This window comes from Falco punctatus, assembly GCF_963210335.1.
Source record: "Falco punctatus genome assembly, chromosome: 8".
In the NCBI taxonomy this organism is placed as follows: Eukaryota; Metazoa; Chordata; class Aves; order Falconiformes; family Falconidae; genus Falco; species Falco punctatus.
Genome location: NC_137588.1, coordinates 36120933 through 36144217, shown reverse-complemented (window position 1 = coordinate 36144217; position 23285 = coordinate 36120933). Strand labels below are relative to the sequence as shown.

The window sequence follows — 23285 nt, the reverse complement described above, 5'->3', positions numbered from 1 at the left end:
GTGGAAGTGCTATTTTCTATGCCTATGCTTTGAGGCTGAAAAAATAGTGATCTAGGTATTTCATGTCTTTAAAGAATAAATTTCCTCTGTGAGAGATGCTGTTTTTCAAAAACTTTTTTCAACTTCTAGTAACAGATAATGAGAAACTGATTGCTGCTTTTTCTTTTTAGATGGACTGAAGATGTGTATGCTTCTGTTGCATATGTAAAATAGAAAATTGAAAATAGCCAAGCCCAAAGCAAGGCTCTAGGGCAGGAGGTCAGAAACCCCCATCTTGATGAATGACTTGTAAGTGAATTGAAAACTGCCGTCAGTTGTGAGGGATTTTTAAGTCTCTATTTGTAAACTTGCTGGTAGATTTTTCTATAAGAAAATTTTACTCGAGTTTCTATTGCTTTCAGTTATTTGCTGTATGCTATGGGGTTATTAAATACTCTATTAAGAATTAAAAATATCTGAATATTTGTCTTGTTTCTTAGGTGCTGGTATCAGGCTGACATTTTTAATAGCATGAAAGATATCAAAACTCAGTATTTTAAGTAGTGTGAAATAACTGTTTCTGAAGCAGGTCCAGAAAAGGAGGTGGTTTGTAAGATAGGCATCTCTTTCCTGGTAGTCTCCCTGAGCTTTGGAGAGAGATGCCTTAGTCTAATTAAGCATATATCGTTAAAGGGAATAGTTACATTTAAGGAATGAAAGGAATCATAAATACTTGTCACCACGACCCATCACTGGGTGCTAACTTACCAACTGTAACTGCAGTAACTTCTTTCTACTAATTCATTTTGTAAACTGCATCTTGGCAAATGCGACATTTCATTAAAAATTGTCACTCACCTGCAGCAACAGTTGCACGTTATTCTGTATTGTTCACTTAATTTCAAAAGGACAGGAAGATGTTTATACCACATTATGTGTTTCCCCCTCTCCTCCCCTAAATCTTTGACAATAAATATTCTATACATGGGAGAAAGTATTTTTCGCCTTCTCTTTCCCCAGTTCTGAATGCTTCATAGGCTATGAGGGGTGTTCTGTTTCTGAATTAATGCTGCTTTACTGAAAAATCATCAGTAGGTGGGGCTCTTGAAGTTTCTATTCCAACTTGTTATTCAAACATGGAGGGGGGGGGGGGCGAGGAGGAGAGCACATCTCGCTGTTCAGAACAGTAAGCACAGTCCTTCAGCAAGTTTTTCAAGGCTTCCTAAAAAACAGAGTCACCTGGGAGTCAAACGGGGTCAAAGTACACAAATTACAATCCCTGTATAAGCTATAAAATTGGCTTTTTGAGTAATGTTGAGTGTTGAGAGATGTCTACTGTAATTTACAGATAATACTGCTTGACAGAGCAATAAATTGCCCAGATGATTCCAGGTATGTGTTAGACAAAAAGCTGGTTGTTAAAAGTAATAAATTCAGAGCTTGAACTGACTTTTCAATATGGTTACGTAGAACTTTATGTTTAGTTGATTTAATCATGTTCTGTATTCAGGCAGCAGATGTTTTTAGCTCTTTGGTTTTGCTGTATTTGAATGTAGGAAAATTACCTCCTCCCTGCAGCAGTTCAGGTAGGTGATCTGTGTGTGTCCACCCTGCTGAGAGAGCACGTGTTTTCAAGGCTGAAGGAGGGAGCATTTTGGCAATTATTCATATTATGAATACGATATTCAAATTTCTTGATGTTATTTGGCATAAGAACACGTGCTGCTGCCTGAATTCACATAATAGCCATTTTTCTAAGTGGGTAAGATGCCACATGTCAGATTTCCTTTATGCACCCAAGGATTCGAGCACAAAATTAGTGCCTCTTGCTGTCCTGCGTACCCTGAGCCTACCCTGAGCCATGGTGGCATCCAGTCTCAGCAGTGCAAGTAACTGCTGTTGTTACTTTCTGCATCCAGAGCTGTGCTGGGATGCCCCTTAAGCCAAAAAAGGCCAAGAGGAGATGAAAAGCATTGTCTTACTTATTTTGTCCTTCTCTGAAATGGAGGCAGCATCAGTAAATGTCAGTTGATGTTCAAGCATAAAAGGGAACCTGAGTGTCTCAGAAAATGTTTCCATGTGACCTTTGTCCAACTAATTGTTTGACAGTGTTTTTTTGTATTCATTTGTCTGTTCATCTATTGATAGAAAGTCCCGAGTCATTATCATTCCAGTGCCAGCTAGCGCTGGGAACGTTTATCTGTTCAACAGATAATTTCAGTTAAATATTACTTCTACTGTAATATAAGTAGTGTGGAATAACAGTTTCTGAAGCAGCTCCAGCAATGGAGCCAGTTTGTAAGACAGTCATCTTCTTTCTGTTAGTTTCTCCCAGTCTTGGGATAGAGGGAGAATTTGCTCAGAATTTTATCGCCATTGCTGGACCTCTACCCAGCGAGCTAGTGACTAGATTGTATCTGCAGGACCAAGTCCTCTCTGAGGAAGATCAGGGCCCTGCCGTGACTGAAGCCCATGATTACCTGTGCCAACAAGATCTTGTGGCTTCTGAACTGCCCCAGTACTTCTCCCACCTTCGTGAGATTGGAGTGACTCATTACAAGATCTTCCTGCCATGGGCACGCGTTCTTCCAGAAGGGAATGCCAGGAAGCCGGCTGAAGCTCAAGTGCGGTGCTACCAGGAGCTGCTCAAGACCCTGATTGCTGCAGGCCTCAGGCCAGTGGCAGTTCTGCATCACCAGCGTGTCCCTGGCACTGTGGCTGTGCAGGCTGTGGGTGGGAAAGCCAACGCTTTTGCTGACCTTTTTGTGGAATACGCAGAGTTCAGCTTCCATGTTTTTGGAGACCTGGTCGACGTGTGGCTCAGCTTCAGTGACCTGCCGGAGGTCCTTAAAAGCCTGCCTTATGATGACCCCCGGGACCAAGCCCAGGCCCTGGCTGCCGCTCATGAAAGAGCTTATGCTGTCTACCATGAGAAATACGCACCAGTGGGTAAGGAGAATGGGAAGAGGGATTTTTTTAACGTGACTTTTTCACAACTATTTTGTGATGGGGTTAAATGGCAGCTGCTTCACACAATCTCTGTGAATATGCTGTCGATGCTCTCAGAATTACCTAGGAATCCTCGAGTAACAAGTTCCTTCAAATCCATTATTTCAATAATTATTTTATAATTTATGGGTAATTGAATTTTACTTGAAATGATAACCAAAATAGTTGGGGATAATATATATGTGTATGTGTGTATAGTTATGTTTAATCTTTTAAGCATCAGGGAAGTATTAAATAGCTTCCAGTTAATCTGAGCCGTAGAAACTAGTACTTGAAAACCAAACGTTATAATACTTTTATATGCTTTTTCTCTAACGGCTGTTGTCCATGTGCTCTTAATTTAAAGATCAGCAGATACCCCTGATGAACTATGGTCTCATACTATTCATATATCAAACCTTAAATGTGTGGTATAATGAAAGTGGGACTGAGACTTACGAATAATCTTTTGATTCCAGTTCAGTCACCTACTTTTTAAAGCCTTATTACTTATTTCAGTGTCATTGAAAAACCAGGATTGCGTTTGCTACCATTTCAGCTAAGAGAGGAAGATCACGCCATCAGTCAGTGGCTGTGCTATAATCCCTTATGTATGATAGGTGCAGGCTTTTTCATTAAGTCATGATGTGTTCCCAAGATCTAGCTTGAAGAATCAGGTCAAATTCAGCTATCAGCCTTCCACTGAAAAGGTGGACAGCTTTGCAAATGTGTTGACAAAATCCACTTAAACAAAACTGATCATGGTTTAAAATGACACCTCATTTAATCAAAGAGAAATGTGTTTATTTAACTTTTAAAAGTTAATTTAAAAGGGTCAAAATACTGTTTAGTGTAAAATGAAAATTATAAACTACAAATTACTTTAAAACTACTCAAATGTAGCCTTATTCTGTTTAATCTGTTTGTAATGACAAAGTCATAATAATCAAGCTATTTTGTAGATAATAATGTATTTTTGTGTACTTCTTCCTGACCCACAGAGGAAAGACTTAAAAATTCCTGAAACTTGCCTCAAAACATGAAGAAGCAAGGCTCAGGAAATCTTCTGTGAGATAGTAATAGTATGAGGATGTCTGCAGTGTCCTTTATTTGGCTTTCCTCATTGCAGACACTGGGGTTTTAAAGTAATTAAATCTTACCTCTGCCTGTGTTAAACAGAACAAGAGAATTTCGCGTCTTCTGTGATGGGTATCTGGGGTTTTCTAAACAGCTGTCTTCCTTGGGCTTGAAGTTTTTCTGTCCCAGGCAGACAACCAGTAGAGCTGGCTGAGTCATTGTTTTTTTCCACTTTTTAAATGAACTTATTTTTAAGTCTTGCATTTGTGAGGAATACTTTGCAGTACAGTTCATGCTATTTGGCGATAGCCCTTAGAAATTGCCCAGCTTCCCTCCCACATCACCTGTCCCCTCCCAAGTTCCCAGCATCTCAGCAGCATCCAGCACTGAATGCATTTTAAAAATAACCAGTTTAGAATCACCACAAAGGCATGAAAATTGAAGATATTGCTTGTTATTATGCATGGACCCACTGAACAGCTGTATTCAGATCCACCTTCACCTTCCTGCAAGCAACAGTGCTAAGATGTTTATGAGCAGTCATGATAAGAAAAGATTTATTGACAAAAACTTGTTGAAGTCTGTCACCTTCAACTCTCTGTTGAATTTGTAGTGGGTATTCTGAAATCAGCTACCTAGGGCACTGTCTGATGTTCCACATCTTCAAAAATTTCCAACTGGTTTTAAAATGACTGCAGTGAACTGAAATTTTTTCTTTGTCCTTAGCATACTACCAATAGACTGCCTTTTTTTTTTTTTTTTTTTTTTTTTCTCCCCAAAGGTGGAAAGCTGTCCATTGCTTTAGGAATGGATCATGTCTTGGATAGCGCTTTATCAGAATTGCTTTCAATTTCAATTCAGGTAACACCTTAACAGAAATTATTTCCAAAACTATATAAATTTGATTCAATTTAACTTGATTTTAATGTACAGGATCAAGTGAATTGTTGCAAGTTAAATACAATTTTAGCAAGTTGACCAATTAAGTAAAATTTATCAAATTAGTCAATTGGTTAGTCTGATCACATGAAGCTCTCTGATTTTGAAAATGACTGCACCATCCTTTCTTGGCTAGTGAGCATTGATTAAGAAATACGGAGACATATTTACTCTCACAATTGGCAATTTTAGCAATATACATGCTTAAATGACAAGGTTTCTGCAAAAAGTGTACCCATTGTAACTTTCTTTGCAAGTCTACTTAATGGACCATCAAAGAAATGGATATTTAATTTTAAATAGCTGCTAATTAAAAAAAAAATCTGCTTATTATGTTAAAACACAGAGAGCCGTGCTAGAATTGATCTAGTTACCCAGGGATGGCACGACATAAGAACATAATCTCTACAAAGATGATGACATCCTTTCTATAAAGACCAAACTCGGTTAGTAGTTGTCTTCACATAGAGGATGTTGATGTAGGATACAGTGGACAAATGATAATGCAGGTTTTTTTGCTTGTATTCACGATCCTTCAAAATTTAGTAATAGGTAGGCAGTGTTGTAGGCATGACATTTCAAGGATATAAGCAAGGTGTGGTTTGTAGGGAGAGGAAAGATGTTGTATTAGATAAGCTGACTAAACTAGGACCAAACCTTGGACTGCAAAAAAACCTGGAAGCTTATCAGGTTGTTTCCAGCTTCATCAGCTGATTTAATGAGAGAATACAATCTATTCCCTTGAACTTGATGATATCTGGTGGGATAACGCTTGTTGTTTGGAATGATTAAAGATTTCTGAAGTGGACTTTCCCCAAAGAATTATTGATAAGGCCTGCCTGAATGGCGTAGTTGCAAAGGTTTCTCTGTGTGGTTAATCGTAGACAGTCTTACTAATTAAAAAATCAAATGTAAATCATCAATATTAAATTAATAAAATACTCCTAGAATTTCATTTAGCTGTTTAAATTTTACTTTGTTTAGGAGGAGAGATACAAAATGCATCTTCCCATACAGTATCCAGTTTGTACTCATTATATTGCCCAGGGCTCCCATATAGCTGTATAGCTTCTTACTGCAGCAATGCACTTCCACAATTTTGTATGTTTTTAATGTACTATTTGCAAAAAATACATTTTACTCCAGGGTGATTCTTTTCCTTTTCTTGTTTCCAGAATTCGGTAGATTTTCTGTCTCTCAGCCTTCAGTACTATTGCAGAAATGAAACGGATTTCTACAGGAAGTTGAATGAATTCCAGGTAACATTATGCACAGTGTTAAATTTTAGCAGCAGATAACAGACCAGAAATAGAAGGAGAATTTAATGTTTCTTGATGCTTGTCTAAACAGTTGTGGTTTGCTGCTAGAGCTCAGACAACAGCTACGCTAGGAAATAGCTGCATAGTGTGTTCACTTCTCTGTTGTAAGTCTGACTTAAGAACAGGTGCTCAAAAGTGCTGGAAAGGATCATCTTGGTCAGTGCTCATTATTGATGCATTAATGACTAGAATTGCGTAATTCTTTTGTCCAGGACTGAAAAACCTCGCCTCTCACATCCTAAGTTTTTCATAAACTGTTAGGCTAATACCTATATGCCAGAAGACAGTGTTTTATTCTAGCGTGGGTTCTGCAATGGTGCTACCAAACTTTACAACTCCTTATCAGTCAAGGCAGTGCTAGAAATGTTAATGAGGATGAGTTTGTGAAAGGGTTAGGTCACGCAGCAGTGACAATACCAGTGATGCTAGGGACAGGTACCTGATGCTAAACCTCTGGCAGTGAACTGCATTCTTAAAGTCCACAAGACAAGAGTCATCCAGCAACTGAGTAGCAGAATAAGGAGCTACCCATGAGACTTGCTCTCTTTAGGGTCCCAGTGTGCTGCAGTTACTCTAAAAATCTGGAGTGGACCATTTGTGGCAACAGATTCTTCCCATGTAAGTGTGCAAAAAAGGGCATAGTTCCTTGTGCTTTTTCAATGACAGGTTGAACACTAAAAGTTTCTGAGGTTTATGCTTTGATTTGCTGCGGGCTTTTTTTGGATCAGAGAAAAACAGAGGGTGGTATTTAATGCTTACTCTGTTGATCTATGAATTTAACTTTGAGGAAATGTATCACCCATTCTCAGTCTTCTAGGTATTTCCTACTCTGTGTTAAAAGCAACAAATGTGAAGAGCATGGTTCTACTAGCTGGCTGATGCTTCTTTTCATACAAGTCTGACTTCTGGTTTTGCAGAATGTCTGGAAGGACGTAGAGATCTTGGTTTTTAGTCTAAAGTTCCTTGATTGTGGTTCCACGGAAGACAATCCCTTCATACCAGTAGCTGCCATTGTCACAGGTGAGTGACATGTTTCAAGAAGAGTTTTTTAGCTAAGCTCTGCATGGCAAATTATAGAGGAAATTCAAAATGTCCAGTCCAGACCACTGCTATTAGATGAAATAACTTCATGGTTTCTTTCATAGCCTTCTTGGAAAACTAAGAGTAGATGGTGAGTGTTGAGGGAGGGGAAGCAGGAAATCTTCCTCAAAGCTTTTCATAACTTTAATCAGCTTCAAGTTGCCCCAGGGGAGGTTTAGATTGGACATTAGGAAAAATTTCTTCACTGAAAGGGTTGTCAAGCACTGGAACAGGCTATCCAGGGAAGTGGTGGAGTTACCATCCCTGGAGGTATTTAAAAGACATGTAGATGTGGTGCTTAGGGACATGGTTTAGTGGTGAGCTTGGCAGTGTTAGGTTTACAGTTGAACTTGATGATCTTAAAGGTCTTTTGCAACCTAAATGATTCTATGATCATTTGTTAACATGAAATTGTAAATGTCTAATAAAACCCCATCATATTTGATCTGAGGAAAAATAGCTATTAGTTATGAAAAACACCTTCTTTCTACAGGGTAATTGTGTGTACAAGTACTGTCATGCAGTCCATAGTATCTGTGACTGAGTCCATCACTTACCATTTCTGTGTTTTCAGCTATTAATAAAGAAGAGACACGTACAATTGGGTATGATGTTAACGAGTTCTTGGACTTCTCATCATCTCAAGTGTTAAGGTACAGGTTTTATCCTGTATATAATCAGATACTATAACAAAATGGTATTCTCTGGAAACCTATGTGCAGGCAGACACAAGGCAGTTTTAATGGTGAAGGCTGCTGTTAATTGCTGAAAGGACTGGAAAGGAATGCCTTTCTGCTGAGCCCTGTCTCTTGCTATTGCAGGCAATCCTCTATCCTACTATTACGGGTAACGTAATCCTCTTCCACGCTTCCTTGTCCTTGGTTACCCAAATTGCACCTTGAAGCCAATAGTAACAAGTACATTTCCAAGCCTTCTGCCCTTTTCAAGAACAAAATAGTTTAAATTAATTAATTAAATAAATAAACAGAGACTTTGTTAGGGGAGAGGCCAGTTGAGCCTACAGAAATGTAGGAGATGTCATTGTGCAGGGAGATGCTAAGGATTACAGAAGTAGGATTAATTAGTTTTAGCTTATCCCATGGGAATTCATGAGAGCAGTTGTAGCATGTGAAATCGCTACACACTGCAAGGATTTTGTTTGCACCTTTGGTGTAGCTGTAATGAATGATGAGAATCTACCTGTAAAGAAATGCATTAGATATATAGCTCTGGAGCCGCTCTGCGGTTAGCTCACTGCACTCCACCTGCGTCTGCTAGCTGGGTGGCAGAAGGCTGATTTGATCAATTACAAAGAAACTGTTCCCTAAATGGCTTATGTGAGCTGAATGGGAAGCAAACGATTCTTTTATCCTTCATGTTTGCAAGTTCTGTGGCACTGGCATCCACCTTTAACTTCTTTTTATTCTATTTCCAGCAAAACAAATACTCTACAAGAGAACCCAGATGCCATTCTTGCCCCTCGCTCGTCCTATCAGACAGTTTGGGAAACATTTGCTCAACAGTCTGAATGGGAGAGAGATTCTCTTCTGCAAGATGTTTTCCCAGGTGGCTTCCTCTGGGGCATATCCACAGGTGCCTTCAACATCGAAGGAGCTTGGGCAGAGGATGGGAAAGGAGAGAGCATCTGGGACCACTTTGGACACGCAGGCCATGTCTACATGAACCAAACAGCAGACATGGCATGTGACAGCTACTATAAAACCAGCTATGACGTTTACCTGCTTAGGGGTCTTCATCCCCAATTGTACAAATTTTCTGTATCCTGGCCTAGAATTTTCCCTGCTGGCACCACCGAGACCGTCAACTCCAAGGGTGTTGATTATTACAACCAATTAATTAATCGGTTGCTAGAGTCTAACATTGAGCCCATGGTGACTCTGTTCCACTGGGACCTCCCACAAGCTCTTCAGGTTCTTGGTGGCTGGCAGAATGACAGTATTATAGATGCTTTTGTAAACTATGCCGACTTCTGCTTTTCCACTTTTGGGGATCGAGTCAAGCTCTGGATTACTTTCCATGAGCCTTGGGTTATCAGCTACGCTGGCTATGGCACCGGAGAGCATCCTCCAGGAATCGTTGACCCAGGAGTAGCATCTTACAAGGTAGGGACATGGGAATAACTAGGATCCTGCAGCTGCTGTCACTGTTGTTTTTCCTGTGATGGTTCCATACTTTATGTTCAAGACTAATGTGGCCTCTTGAGACAACTATAAGCTTGTTGGATTTATGATACCTGCCAAAAATGGGTTAGTTAATGGATGCTAGATGTTTTGATTTTATGTTTCTATTCTGAAAGCTGGTGTTGATGGATAGCCAGATTTTTCTGCTTATTCCAAAACCTACTGCAGTCTCTGGCTATGTTTATTTGTTTGGTCAAGGTTTCTTCTTTTGAATGGAGATGACATTCTCACGTGGCAATAATCTTAAGATTCCTTGTGCAAAACAGTGTGACGCATATTCCTGTGCTTTCTGCCCACAGGTGGCTCACACAATTCTCAAGGCTCATGCCAAGGTCTGGCACCTGTATAATGACAAATACCGTTCTCAGCAACTGGGAAAGGTGGGGCTGGTTCTGAACTCGGATTGGGCTGAACCCAAGACTCCAACCAACCCTGAGGACGTGAGGGCATCTGAGAGGTACCTGCAGTTCATGCTTGGCTGGTTTGCTCACCCTGTATTTGTTAATGGGGATTACCCAGATATCCTGAAGGCTCAGATCCAGGAAGTAAACCAGCAGTGCTCCACAACAGTTGCACAGCTGCCTCTGTTTACAGAGCAGGAGAAGTCCTGGGTGAAAGGGACTGCAGATTTTTTTGGTCTTTCCCATTACACTTCCTACCTGGTCAGTGCCATGACTAATGGGACCTGCACACCAGGCTACGAGAGCATCGGGAACTTCTCCTTGCATGTAGATCCTTCTTGGCCACAGACTGCCTCTTCTTGGATCCATGTGGTCCCTTGGGGATTAAGAAGGCTGCTGAAGTTTGTGTCCCAGGAATATACAGGGACAAAGATCCCAATTTACATAGCAGGAAATGGTATGCCAACGGAAGATGGAGGGGATCTTATTAATGACACTGTGCGAGTGGATTATTTCCACCGGTACATCAATGAAGCTCTAAAAGGTATGGAGAATTTTATTTTTTTTTTAATAATGTCAAATAGTTATTCTATTCCTTCCATGGTGGGTAACTTCAAAATATTGCCACTTGTGTAGTGATGCGAGGTCAGCTGCCTATTGTGTATCTAGTGTGACCACATATGTGCTTCATATATATGGATTAATGTAGCCTGGACCCTAAACATCAGTCCCTGTGTGACAACCGTGTTCATATACTTCAGTTCTGCTGAAGAAGATTTCCCTGTAGACAGGCTCTTGCCTGGTGACATCTCGTAGATCAGGACTGAACTGTCTTTACTGATTAAGCAGATCTACCTGAGAGCATCCTGTATCATTTCAGGTTAGAATTTTTGGGGAGATATTTATATATCAATCGTTTTTGAGCAAGGTTCAAGGTGTGCTTGTATCTTGGAAAACTGTATCAGTTGCTGTCGAAATAATCTTAGTAAACTGGACTTCCGGGCAGGTGTAGAGATTTGAGATTTCAAATAGAAATTTCACTGATACTGTCTTGAGATACACAAATCCATGCTGTCAGGAAAACTTTATTAAATATGCTATATTAAAAAGGTTGGTGATCAGTGTACAGCATTTGATCTTCTTGACCTAGTTCTCAACATACTGATAGAAGTCTTAAGCAGAGCTATGGAAAACACAATTTAGCATTGCTGGTATGCCTCAGCAGAAGTAAAGAAGATGGACTGCATATGGAAAGTGAACTTTTCTGGAATGAGAGAGAGATAGTACTTTTTTGTAGGCAGTGTGAGGAAGGACGCTGGACTTGCCTCTGCTGTTCTGCTAAAAGAAACTCTCCTGTGCTCAGGGAAGATAGGCAAGCACTAAATAGGCTTGTTTCAGTTTAACTGTAGTATTAAATTTAAAAGTGCACCATATACCTGAGTTGATGAAATGTGCTTGAAAACAAGAACACAGGGAAAGGGATACCAGTGGCGTAAGTGTCCTGTACACTAATACCTCTTTTCTCATGCATTTTTATCACTAAGCATTAGACCAGCTCCTGTTGTGGAGCTGACTGCTTTTCTTACCAGATACTCTAATTGTTTGGGGTTTTTTTGCCTAAAAGACCATTTGTATATGTTTGACTTATCACACTTGTACCCTCAGTTGTGGAGCTTGTGTTGTGTTGTGTTGTGCTGTGTTCAGAAGTTGTTCCAATGAATGACAGTGTCTTGTACTGTTTCTGTGACAGCGGTGAAACTAGACACAGTTGATGTTCGGTCATATGTGGCTCGATCCCTGGTTGATGGCTTTGAAGGCCCGGCAGGGTACAGCCTAAAATTTGGGCTGCATCACGTGGATTTTGGAGATGGCAATAGACCAAGGACTCCCAGGGCATCTGCTTATTTCTATTCCAGCGTTATTGAAAAAAATGGTTTCCCACCTGAAGTCTTGGACAGATTTTCTACACCAGTGGTGTTTGACCTACCTGTGCCATCAAAGCTGCCCAGTTTACCAGCATCAGAAGTTCCCTCCAAGGCAAAAGTCGTCTGGCAGAAGTTTTCATCCCAAACAGATTTTGAAAGGGACATGTACTTTTATGGGACATTCCCAGAGGACTTTACATGGGGTGTGTCTTCTTCTGCCTACCAGGTAGAGGGAGGTTGGAATGCTGATGGCAAAGGACCCAGCATTTGGGATAACTTCACCCATGTCCCAGGGAATATAAAGAATAATGATAATGGAGATGTAGCTTGTGATAGCTACAACAAGGTAGAGGAGGATATTTACCTGCTGAGAGCCTTAGGGGTAAAGAACTATGGTTTCTCTCTGTCCTGGTCTCGAATTTTCCCCAGTGGAAGGAACAACTCAATAAATAGCCATGGAGTTGACTACTATAACCACCTCATTGATGGACTGGTTGCAAACAACGTCACTCCAATCGTCACTCTCTACCACTGGGACCTGCCACAAGCTCTCCAGGACATTGGTGGCTGGGAGAGCAGCGCGCTGATCGACCTGTTTGATAGTTTTGCGGATTTCTGTTTCCAGACCTTTGGTGACAGGGTGAAGTTCTGGATTACGTTCAATGAACCCCAAGTCATTGCCTGGGCTGGCTATGGCACTGGGACATTTCCACCCAACGTCAATGACCCTGGCAGTGCTCCCTACAGGGTTGCCCACATCTTACTGAAAGCTCATGCCAGGGTCTACCACACGTACGATGACAAGTACAGAGCGAGTCAAGGAGGGGTCATTGCCCTGTGTCCCAACATTGACTGGGTTGAGCCAAAGACACCAAGCGACCCCAGGCACGTAGAAGCTGCAGACAGGTACCTGCAGTTTTTGGTGGGGTGGTTTACACACCCGATTTTCAAAAACGGGGACTACCCTGAGGTCATGAAGTGGAAAGTTGGGAACAGGAGTGAGCTCCAGGACCTGCCATCGTCTCGCCTACCAGTTTTCACAGCGGAGGAGCGTGAATACATCAGGGGCACGGCAGATGTTTTCTGCTTCAACACCTACACCTCCAAAATTGTAACCCATGCAACGACCCGGTTGAAGCCCTTCTCTTACGAGTATGACCAGGAAGTTTCAGCAAAGACTGACAGCTCCTGGCCTCCCTCAGCTATTACTGACCATCGGGCTGTGGCCTGGGGCATGAGGAGGCTACTGAACTGGATCAAAGAAGAATATGGAAATCCCCCAATATACATCATTAAGAACGGGGTGGGGATAAAGACCAAATCGGATGTTGATGACAATACCAGGATATTTTACTACAAAACATACATTGATGAAGCTTTAAAAGGTACTAGTGTTCGCTGTTACTCTGGTGGTGGTGTGTGTTTCCTCTCCTAGATTTCTGGTTACTTTATTCCTCTGAAGAGTAGTTTCTACAAGTGATTGATATCAGTCTTTAAATATTCTGAACACAATATAAATATAGTGTCTCTTTTTATGATCTCCTTTGCATGGCCATTTGTACTTTGTATCCTCCAACTATGCAGAGTCTTCTTATATGATCTTAGTTGACCAGTGCCAGCTTTATGAAGCTAGAAGCCTGTATATGCTTGCGTGTAAATTCCTTGCAGTTCATTTAATATGTGATTATACCACTGATGCTCTTCCATTTGTTTCTGGTCTTTCAGCTTACAAATTGGATGGTGTTAATCTGAAAGGATACAATGCTTGGTCTTTTATGGATAGCTTTGAATGGTTGAATGGTTATGAGCCAAGATTTGGATTGCACCGGGTTGATTTTGACAATCCCAACAGGCCCAGAACCCCAAAGCGCTCTGCTGTGTACTATGCAGAAATCATCCGCAATAATGGTATCCCATTGCCAAAAGAAGATGAATTTTTATATGGAGAGTTTCCAGAGAACTTTCGGTGGAGTGTAGCGACTGCAGCATATCAGGTTAGGAAACTGAGATGGACTCTTAAAGTTTCTGCAGACAGTTAATTCATTTTGGATGAGACAACTACAGCTTTTGTAACATTAGGTTTTACAGTAATTGAGGGTTAGTGTAGCAACTGCTGTAAAAGGGAGGAGCTTGGAGATATTTAAGGTCATGGTTATACCACAGGAATTGAGACACAGCAGCATGGACTTCACAAGGTCCAGCCAACGTGGGGTAGCAGGTGAACTGAAACGGTGCCTGTTCTGTGACATTGTACTTGTCTCGAGGCCCAGAAGGTCTTACTAGTTGGGTACAGCAAAACTATTGCTATTTCTAGTCTTAAGCTGATAAGTCAAAATATTGTGTGGTGCGAAAAAGACTTAACAGGCTGAACCAAGACCTAAATTTGGGGTTTACTAACAGTCTCCCCCACCCCATCTTCAATTGCAGATTGAGGGAGGATGGAGAGCCGATGGGAAAGGACTTAGCATTTGGGACCGATATGCTCACACCCCCTTGAAAATCGGCAATGATGACACTGGAGATGTAGCTTGTGACAGCTACCACAAGATTGAGGAGGATGTGGAAATGCTGAAAAGCCTCAAGGTGTCTCACTATCGCTTTTCAATCTCCTGGTCCCGTGTTCTCCCAGATGGAACCACCAGATACATCAACGAAATGGGACTGAACTACTATGAAAGGCTTATTGATGCTCTTCTGGCAGCTAACATTATGCCTCAGGTAACTAGAAATGGTAACTTTCAGGTGACTAACAAATAGCAGAACCCAAGCCTGATGTTCAAAGCACATGTATGTGTTCCCATCCATGCCCTCTTCCACAAAGAAGTTGTTTTTCATTGTGTTCTGCAAGGAAACATGTTTTTTACATAAGCAAATGAACTGGGAATGTAGTGACAGCCTAGCAGTTACTACCCAGAAGGATCACTGTAACCTTACTGTTTGCTGTTTCCAATTACATTCTTATCCCTCATGTACTTGGAATTGGATTCTACAAGGACCTATGCAGTGATCTTTCCAGGTACTGAGGCGAGGCTGACCAGCCTGTAGTTCCCAGGATCCTCCTTCTTGTGCCTTTCTTGGAGATGGGTGTAACATTATTCTTTTCCCAGAAGTCAGGAAGCTCCAGTGATCAGCATGGTTTGTCACATGTAACGGACAGTGACCTCACCACTGCATCAGCAGCTCTTTCAACACTGTTGAGTGAATCTGACCTGTCCCCACAGACTTGGACACATGTAGCTTTTTTCTGCTTCTACCTGTTGCTTCCCCGCAGCTGGCTGTCCCTGTCCCTGCCCCCCGCCCCCCCCCCCCCCCCCATCCTGGTACGTGTAGGGAGTGCACGTGGCTGCACCAAATGCTGCATAGATGTGTATGCACACCACACAAGGGGCAATCCAGGAGTATCCACACAAGCATCAGATCATGCCTGAGCAAACCTGTGCCTTCATGGCAGTGCTGCAGGCTGGCCCAACAGATGGAGCAGGCCAAACAGATGTTCTGTTGGACTGTATTTCATCTGAGAGTCAGTGCAGGTGCAGCAGTTCTTCACTGATGAGTTCTTGCTACCACAAAGCTGTGGTGGTTTGTGGTAAAAGCTTCATCTTCCATCAGGCAGTCCCTAGAGTTTGAGTCATTTTCCCATGTCCTAATGAAACCAAAAGACTGGCAAAAAGGTATTTTATGTGAGTGCACGAGTGATCACTACAGACTCAAACACCATTAGGAACAGGAAGCTGCAGATCAAAGCAGAGTTTATTTACATTCATAAATGAGGCTGGGTTACTGTCCTTATTTCTGAAAGTAAGAGTGACTGATACAGTCCTTTCTGCCTTTCCCCACAGGTAACTCTCTATCATTGGGACCTCCCACAGGCACTGCAGAATGTCGGTGGGTGGGAGAATGATACTATAGTTCAGAGGTTTAAGGAATATGCTGAGCTCCTTTTCCAGAGGCTGGGAGATAAAGTGAAATTTTGGATAACCCTCAATGAACCCTACAACACTGCATATTTGGGCTATGGCGTTGGCACAGCCGCTCCAGGTAAGACTGCTGGGTGTAACCTCAGAGCCTTCACAGCACCGAAGGCACAACTCTGTTTTATGCTGCAGCGGAGTAGATGCTAGGGGCTTGTAAAGCAAGGAAGATGGTGTGGCGGGGATAAATGGGGTTTGGACTGCTGTGGTGTGGTGAACAGGTCCTTCTTGCACTTTGCCTGTCACCTCCAGGACCCATCCTCCTCCCACTCCTCTAATCCTCTCCTGTTCTGCAACCTGCAGGTTACACTTGTTGCCTGGAGCAGACCCCATTTCTAGAGCAGCTCCAGGGGCTGTGGGGAAGGGTTAAGTCTGGACGAGGGCCAAGCTCAGGCAAGGGAAGGGGAGGGATGAGAGCTGGCCGGAACACACAGCTTTCTGTACTGGCAGCAGCTTGTTGCCAGGGCTCGCAGCCCCTGTCCTGCTGCAGAGGGAGGAGGGGGCAATGCAGGGTCCTGCACAGCCTGCCCACTGCAGCTGTGCCTTCAGCTGTCCCTGCCTAGGCAGCGATTTCAGGCCAGGGCTGGGCCTGAGGGCACCAGGTGCTGCACATTTATTCATTTGCTAGCAGGCAGTGCTGGGTGTCCTGGGTGTTAACTTGGGAAGCAGCCAGTGAGAGAGCTGGGAGCTGCTGCTCCCACTGCCTGTGCTGTTACTGTCTCTGCAGGCGTCTCCATTCGGCCAGGGCGAGCCCCCTACGTGGTGGGGCACAACTTAATAAAGGCCCATGCGGAAGCCTGGCACCTCTACAATGAGACCTACCGGGCAAAACAAGGAGGATTAATCTCGATCACCATCAACTCTGACTGGGCAGAACCAAGGAACTCCCACAAACAGGAGGATGTTGATGCTGTCAGACAATTCTTGCAGGTACAAAGACACTACTCACAGCCCTCCTTGCTGCTTCTGGGTTTGCTCATGGTGGCACTCCCTTTCTGGGTGCTGGAGATGCCCTGAACCCTGGTCAGCATCTCGCTGACAGAAAAGGATGAGCCAGAGGCATCGCTGCAAGGAAATGTGTCACCCTCTTCTGGTGGCTGATCAAGTATGCAACAGAAATGAGACAGAATATGGTTTTAGTGATAAAAGCTTATTGAATTTGCTGCCATTATATGGGCATCCCCGGGTATCGCCATGTGCCTGTTCGTTATAATTCAGATAGAACCTATAAAGCAGGGCATGAAGGAGTAATGGTTGTATCTCTGGGTTTGATACAGAATTTATCCTTCTCCCTTATCTCCTGGCTTAGTTTTTTCTAGGTTGGTTTGCTCATCCCATTTTCAAAAATGGTGACTATAATGAAGTGATGAAAAAGAGGATTCGGGAACGCAGTCTGGCTCAGGGTCTGAACCAGTCCCGGTAAGAGCCCAGGCACGTGCCTGCTTTGTTTGTTTTGGTTTTTTTAATTGCGGTGCTGAAACCTGCTTTTCTGATAAAGTGCAAAATTTCAATTATTATTTTGCGGTCACTGTAAAAATCTTACTGTATCCTTACAGGAAAACTCTAGCATACATTTTGCCTGCTACCTGTCTTCTCTTGCAAACTAAATTTACTAATATAACATGTCATTGGGGTAGTAAGTTGGCAGCTCAGAGGAATATAGTAAATGCTCTACATTAGACACCTGACAACCATGACAAATGTGTTTTAACTTTTCTTGAAACTATATACTGAACTTGAGCACTGAGAACTCGTTGGTCCCTCTGAATCACATTTCTTATTTTCTATTCCCATTAATTGGGAATGGATTAATCCATTAAAATTGTGGTAGCAGTGCTCCATCGTGAATGTTTGCCCTCTTCTCTCCCTTTCCAGGCACATGTAAGGAAAGCACTTTTTTCCATCTTCACTTTAATAGCAATTTAATGGGGCAGATTAGATCTGGGGCTATTCCTGATTGTTCCTTTCTGAAAATGTGAAAGACCAGTTGTTTTGAAATGAGGGAGACAATGGAAGAGTCAGCCCATGCTTTGCAGCAAAGGCAGGTCTTCTCGAGGTTTGAATTATGCTTTCATATGTGCCTAAAACACTTGCGTTCTTAGGCACTTTTTGGGTTCATTATTTCTTCTCTGGCAGTTGCTGCCATTAATAAAAGTGTTGCTTTATGAGGTAACATGCCCAAGCATCTCATTCTGTTCTGTCCTTAGCCTAAGACCACAGACTCCCAGGCATCACCGAATTGCCAGGAGCACTGGCTGCATTTTCAGCAGGGGTTGCCAAGGGCACCCGACTCCCAGAATTTTCTCCCTCTTCTGGCTAAAAGAGAGCCGAGACCTTGCTCCTTGTTCCAGGGTACCCTGGATGTCCCTGACTCCATTTCTTACTCCGTGTGGGGCTGCAGATCCCCAAGGGGGATGCTCTTTTCTGAGGAGGCCTGCCTTTTCAAGGGAACTGAGCACTCTGGTGTTAAATGGTAGAATCCACACACGCAGCCAAGTTCCCAGTTTCTCCTGGGTTTTCCCATGTTACTCCAGAAGGATCATGGCACCTCCCCTTATGCTTGTGGTGCTGGTACCAGGGATACCAGTATCACACATGGAGGGTGTCCAAAGTTCAGTTTTTCTTGTTTCCTCTGTAGAAGCCAGAGTTCCTGAGATGGCACTGTATTGGCCTCTGCCATGACCTACGAAGCACTACGCTGCCACCCAGAGAAGAGCTCCTCTTGCAGCAGTTACCCGCTCCCCTGCTGCTGTGAAGCACATGCTAGCGCCGTGGCTGGCTGCCACCCTCAGGGCGTGCAGGCAGGAGTGGTGTTTGGGGGGGGCTCATGCCAGCTCCCCTGAGCGGGGACAGGACCCCCTGGCTGACACCGGCTGCTGGGAGCCACCGTTTCATGCTTCTCTCGGCGGGGCTAGTCATGCTCTTGCAGGGTGGTGGGCTGAGACAGGCCACTTGTGAATAAAATGAATTATCACCGATTCCTTCCAGTGCATTCCTGACTGGTCAAATGCTGTTTCTTGTCTTACAAAGCAGGATGACGGTCACACTTCTTGGTTTGACCATGAGCAGGACCTCTAGCCATCAGGTGTCTCTTTTCTGGTCAGTGAAAGGTCTGTTCCTCTCTTGGGGAACGTCAGAGCAGGCAGCATGAATTGCATTGTCTAGCAAAAGCTTAGTTTATACAACAGGATGGGGGAGGGCTAGAAGCAAAAGAAGGGGAAATCCTTGGAAGACTTAATCTGGGGGGCGTTTCATGCTTTTCTCTATTGTCTATTGCAGACTTCCAGAATTTACTGAAAGTGAAAAGCAAAGAATTAAAGGCACATATGACTACTTTGGCCTAAATCATTATACTACAATTTTAACATACAAAGTAAACTATCCTGCTGGTGTTCAGTCATATGACTCTGACAGGTAAGGATGAATGTAAATTATTGGTAAAGCAAAATACACACACCTGGAGCCTGGGCCAACTGTGCTATGTAAACTGATGGCAAAGAGAGCTGTGAGAAGGTATTTTAAGCTGTTATAACCAATTCTAGGGGGAATATCCCCAGGCAGTACCTGTGGTGCTGTTACTTTCTTAAAAGTCCAGTGACAGCCCTTTTTTTTTTACAGACCTGATGATAAATGTGATTGTTAAAAACAGAACAAAGAAAATTGGAGGATCTGCTAAAGGAAGGAGTTTGCACTTATGAGGCTACCAGTCATTTGGGATCAGCTGTAAACAGTATTTATTGTATTTCTTGCCCCCAGTCTGCAGTTTGATTATCTTGGTTTACAGGTGCTACTCCATTTGCTGTTAAACAGTTGTTAGTTCCCTCACCACATCCGCTAAATGTAAGTTCAAACTGAAATAGCTAAGTCACTTCATGGTTAAGTATACATCAGTTAAGACTTTATTTAGATACAGATTTCTTTCCCCAGCTTCAGAAGGTAGATAATAGGAGCTTACTATTTTTCCTGATAAGAATTAAAATAATGGTGGGACTACACATGGGGTGAACATTGGCTGTTTTCTGAAACGTTTCCACAGAGAATATGTGAAATTATTATACCTTCCTTTTGCTGCTGCATCCGAGCCCCTATGGTTTAGCCCCATGGAAGGACACCGGGCTCGGTCTTGCATTCCTGTACATAGGTGTAAATGGCAGTTTTGTGTGTGCAGGCCCTGCGTTATACACTGAACAGTAAAAATAGTATCGAAGCACGAAGATTTGGAGCTAACATCACATCCTTGGCCATAGTTGATTTTAAGCTGAATGTGATTATAAAGCGAAGTATGAGCATTGTTTTCTAGAGGCTTGCGAGCACCAGCACCCTCAGGCCACTGTGCGTTCACCGGTTTGCCGCACCATCACCTCTGGCTCAGTTTTGTACAGAGCTCAGCGCGGTATTTCTCAGCCCTGCAGCAATGAGGTGCCAGGCACAGCCGCAGGCACATGGGACTGATCCCTTGATCCGTGTGTCCTTTCTGCAGGGGTGTAGCTACTGTAACTGACCGCAGCTGGCTGGGTTCTGGTTCTGTCTGGCTAAAGGTGACACCCTTTGGTTTCCGAAAAATCCTGAGATGGATAAAAGAAGAGTACAACAACCCTCCCATTTACGTCACTGAAAATGGGATCTCAGAAAGGGGAGCCTTCCGCTTCAATGACACTTGGCGAACACATTACCTCCGGAGCTATATTAACGAAGCACTGAAAGGTAAGAATGACTTTTTAAATCTGCTCAGCCAGATCTCTAGAGAGCAGCAGTTGTCTGCTCTCTATACACAAGTCTGATGTGTATAAAGCAAGCTGTGAATCAGAGCCAAAAGACCACTGCCGTCACACTTGGAAGCTACACACTCACAGGGGCTTATTCTGTATCCACTTCGGAGAGGCTCTGGGTTCAGCAGGGACTGCCCACAGGTAGCCACAGCTGCAGGGAAAGGGGATCGAAAGGAAGAACCAACCCTGGGTTCAGCGGGTAACTGCAGCTCCCATGTATAGCAGCATCTGGCGAGAGAAGGTGCTACTGCTTACTGAGGAACTACTCTGACAGCTACTTTGACTATTGCTGTGTCTAAAAAATGCGTCTTTTTTTCTGGTTTGGTTGTCTTTTTAAAAAAAAAACAAACTGGTTTCAGTTACAGCAGTGGTGAAGCAACATGGGGGAAGGGCTTTTTCGCCAGCCAGATGTTCAGAAAGCGCTGGTTTACTGCCTTTTAGCAGCCAGGCCCCACAAGCACTTGTTTCAGCACTTTGATGGCAAAACCAACACGGCTAAAGTGGCAATAACCTCACTGCACTTGTCACCCTGGTGGGGTGGAACGTCCTGGAGCATCCTTGGGCCACCGCTGGCCTGGTGGCGCCACCCCCGGTCCCCCATCTGCACAGCTAACCTGTTCTCTCTGGTCCTCTTAACAGCTGTGGTGCTCGACGGTGTCGACTTAAGAGGCTACACTGTATGGACGCTGATGGACAACTTTGAGTGGGCAGTGGGCTTTGATGAGAAGTTTGGGTTCTATCACGTGAATTTCACAGACCCCAACCTGCCGCGCCGCCCCAAGGCTTCTGCCAGGTTTTACTCGCAGATCATAAACTGCAATGGGTTTCCAGACCCAGCAACAGGCCCGCATCCCTGTCTGGAAGTGGAGCCTGAAGGTAAGCAGCGCAGCACAAATCGTGCCTCTGTGTGTGTGTGCGTGCACGTCTGATTCTAATCCCAAAAGATTTCCTTAATCTACGGTCTTTAAAGACAGATCACCCTGTTCTGCACTATTCTTTTTAAGGGCTCTAGTAGTGCACTGACCAATCATCAGTCTTTGTTATGACTGAAGATATTCCTGTGGAATTGTATCACTTCTGCATGCAAAACCAGAACAATGACTAAATTTTGTGATAGCACCAGCTACATGCCTGTCTCCAAGATGCTGCAAAAATGTTATTCCGTTCTTTTTTCTGATTAACAGAACTGCCTAAGCTATTTTCCAAGCCACACACATTCGGTATTCTCCCACCGCTTTTTCTAAACAATTCTGAATATATGAATCCATGTTGTGGGCGAATCTTTTGTCATTTATGTTTTCTGAACTAGAGGAGTACACTGAGCAGCAGCCCGGGTTAGCGGGGGTTTTGGGGACGACCATGGCTGCCAGAGAGCACTGGCCTCTCCTGGAGTCCCAAGAAGGGCACAGTCAGCCTTCGTTGTGCCTTTACCCGGAGCTGGAATTGTGCCAGTCACTGATCCCCCACCTGCGGCTGCTGCGCTGAAAGCCTTGCAGAGGCTGGGAGCGGCGATGCACGTCTGCATGAAAGCGTTCACCCCGGGCTGCCTACTAATACCTTCTCATTGTTTTCTCCCCCCCACAGTGGCACCAACAGACATCACACCAGGACCAGCTGCCAGCGTGCGCTTTTTGGGATTAGATTTAACATCACAAAATGCAGAAATAGCACTGTACGTGCTTTTTGCTCTGTCAGGAGTAGGAGCATTTGGCTTAGCTCTTTTTGCATACCTGTATGCAAAATCATCCAGACAATCCCCTAAACAACCACACATGAAACTTAGTAAACTGTAAAGTTTCTACTTGGTGAAGTGTTTGTTTTTCTTAAAGAAGTTTATAGTACCAGGGAAGGAAACCCAGTGCTTGTACTACTGGCAGCTTTGTGCCTTGCCTTAGTGATGGCTCCTCATCATTTTGTTGTTCACTTACTAACTTTAAAAGAGAAAGGAAGAGGTTTTTTTTTTTATAGTAAATGTCTCTCTTTTCCCCAGGCATTGACGATTTGATTTCTTAAGGGCAAAAGTAAAACAAAAGGCTTATTCCCACCTGCATACAGATTCTGAACTTCACCTTGTATCTGTTCTTGCTTAGTCATCTCCCCTTGGATAACGCAGGTCTCTTCAAAGGATCCGAGCGCAGCCCCTAGAAGCACCACCACTACTTAGTGGTTTTAAGACAAGTTAGTGTCTACACTGGTAAGAACTAGTCTAGCAGAAATGTAGAACAAAAATGTTCTATTGTACAGATTAGGTTCTCCCCATTTAATACACAGTATTTTTTTGAATTGTGTACCCCAAATTATTAAAAAAATAAAATGGAAGTGGTCCTAGGATTATGCCTTCACCTTTGAAGACTAATTAATTAATCTCCTTTAAATAGGAATCCAAAGCCACACAGAGACCTAGAAGTGTTCTAATGAGCCGTGAGGGAAGACTGCAACCCTTCCTCAAAAACAAACGCTCCCAGGTGCTTGTACTGAAGCCCTCTGTAACATTTCCATTTTACAGGAGAAAGACCCATCTTTTTTCTTCCAGCACCCAAAACACTATTTCTGATACATCTTACCAGATTTTAATACAAGCAACTCACAAGTAAGGCAACTTAAACTGGAACAAAGTTTGCCTGCTCTAATTTAAA

The 23285-nt window shown here is 43.2% G+C and overlaps 1 protein-coding gene across 1 annotated transcript; it reads left to right on the top strand.

Moving 5' to 3' along the window:
- The first annotated feature begins 102 nt into the window (after positions 1-102).
- On the top strand, positions 103-23204 carry LCT (lactase). Its single transcript, XM_080399623.1, has 17 exons — positions 103-2928; positions 4826-4905; positions 6159-6242; positions 7220-7322; positions 7957-8035; positions 8818-9505; positions 9883-10528; positions 11735-13294; positions 13635-13903; positions 14337-14627; positions 15749-15947; positions 16608-16810; positions 17190-17299; positions 19160-19294; positions 20361-20584; positions 21289-21525; positions 22234-23204. Exons 1-17 carry the CDS (start codon positions 2265-2267, stop codon positions 22440-22442), a joined length of 5781 nt encoding a protein of 1926 aa, XP_080255749.1. The 5' UTR covers positions 103-2264; the 3' UTR covers positions 22443-23204.
- The last annotated feature ends 81 nt before the right edge of the window (positions 23205-23285 follow it).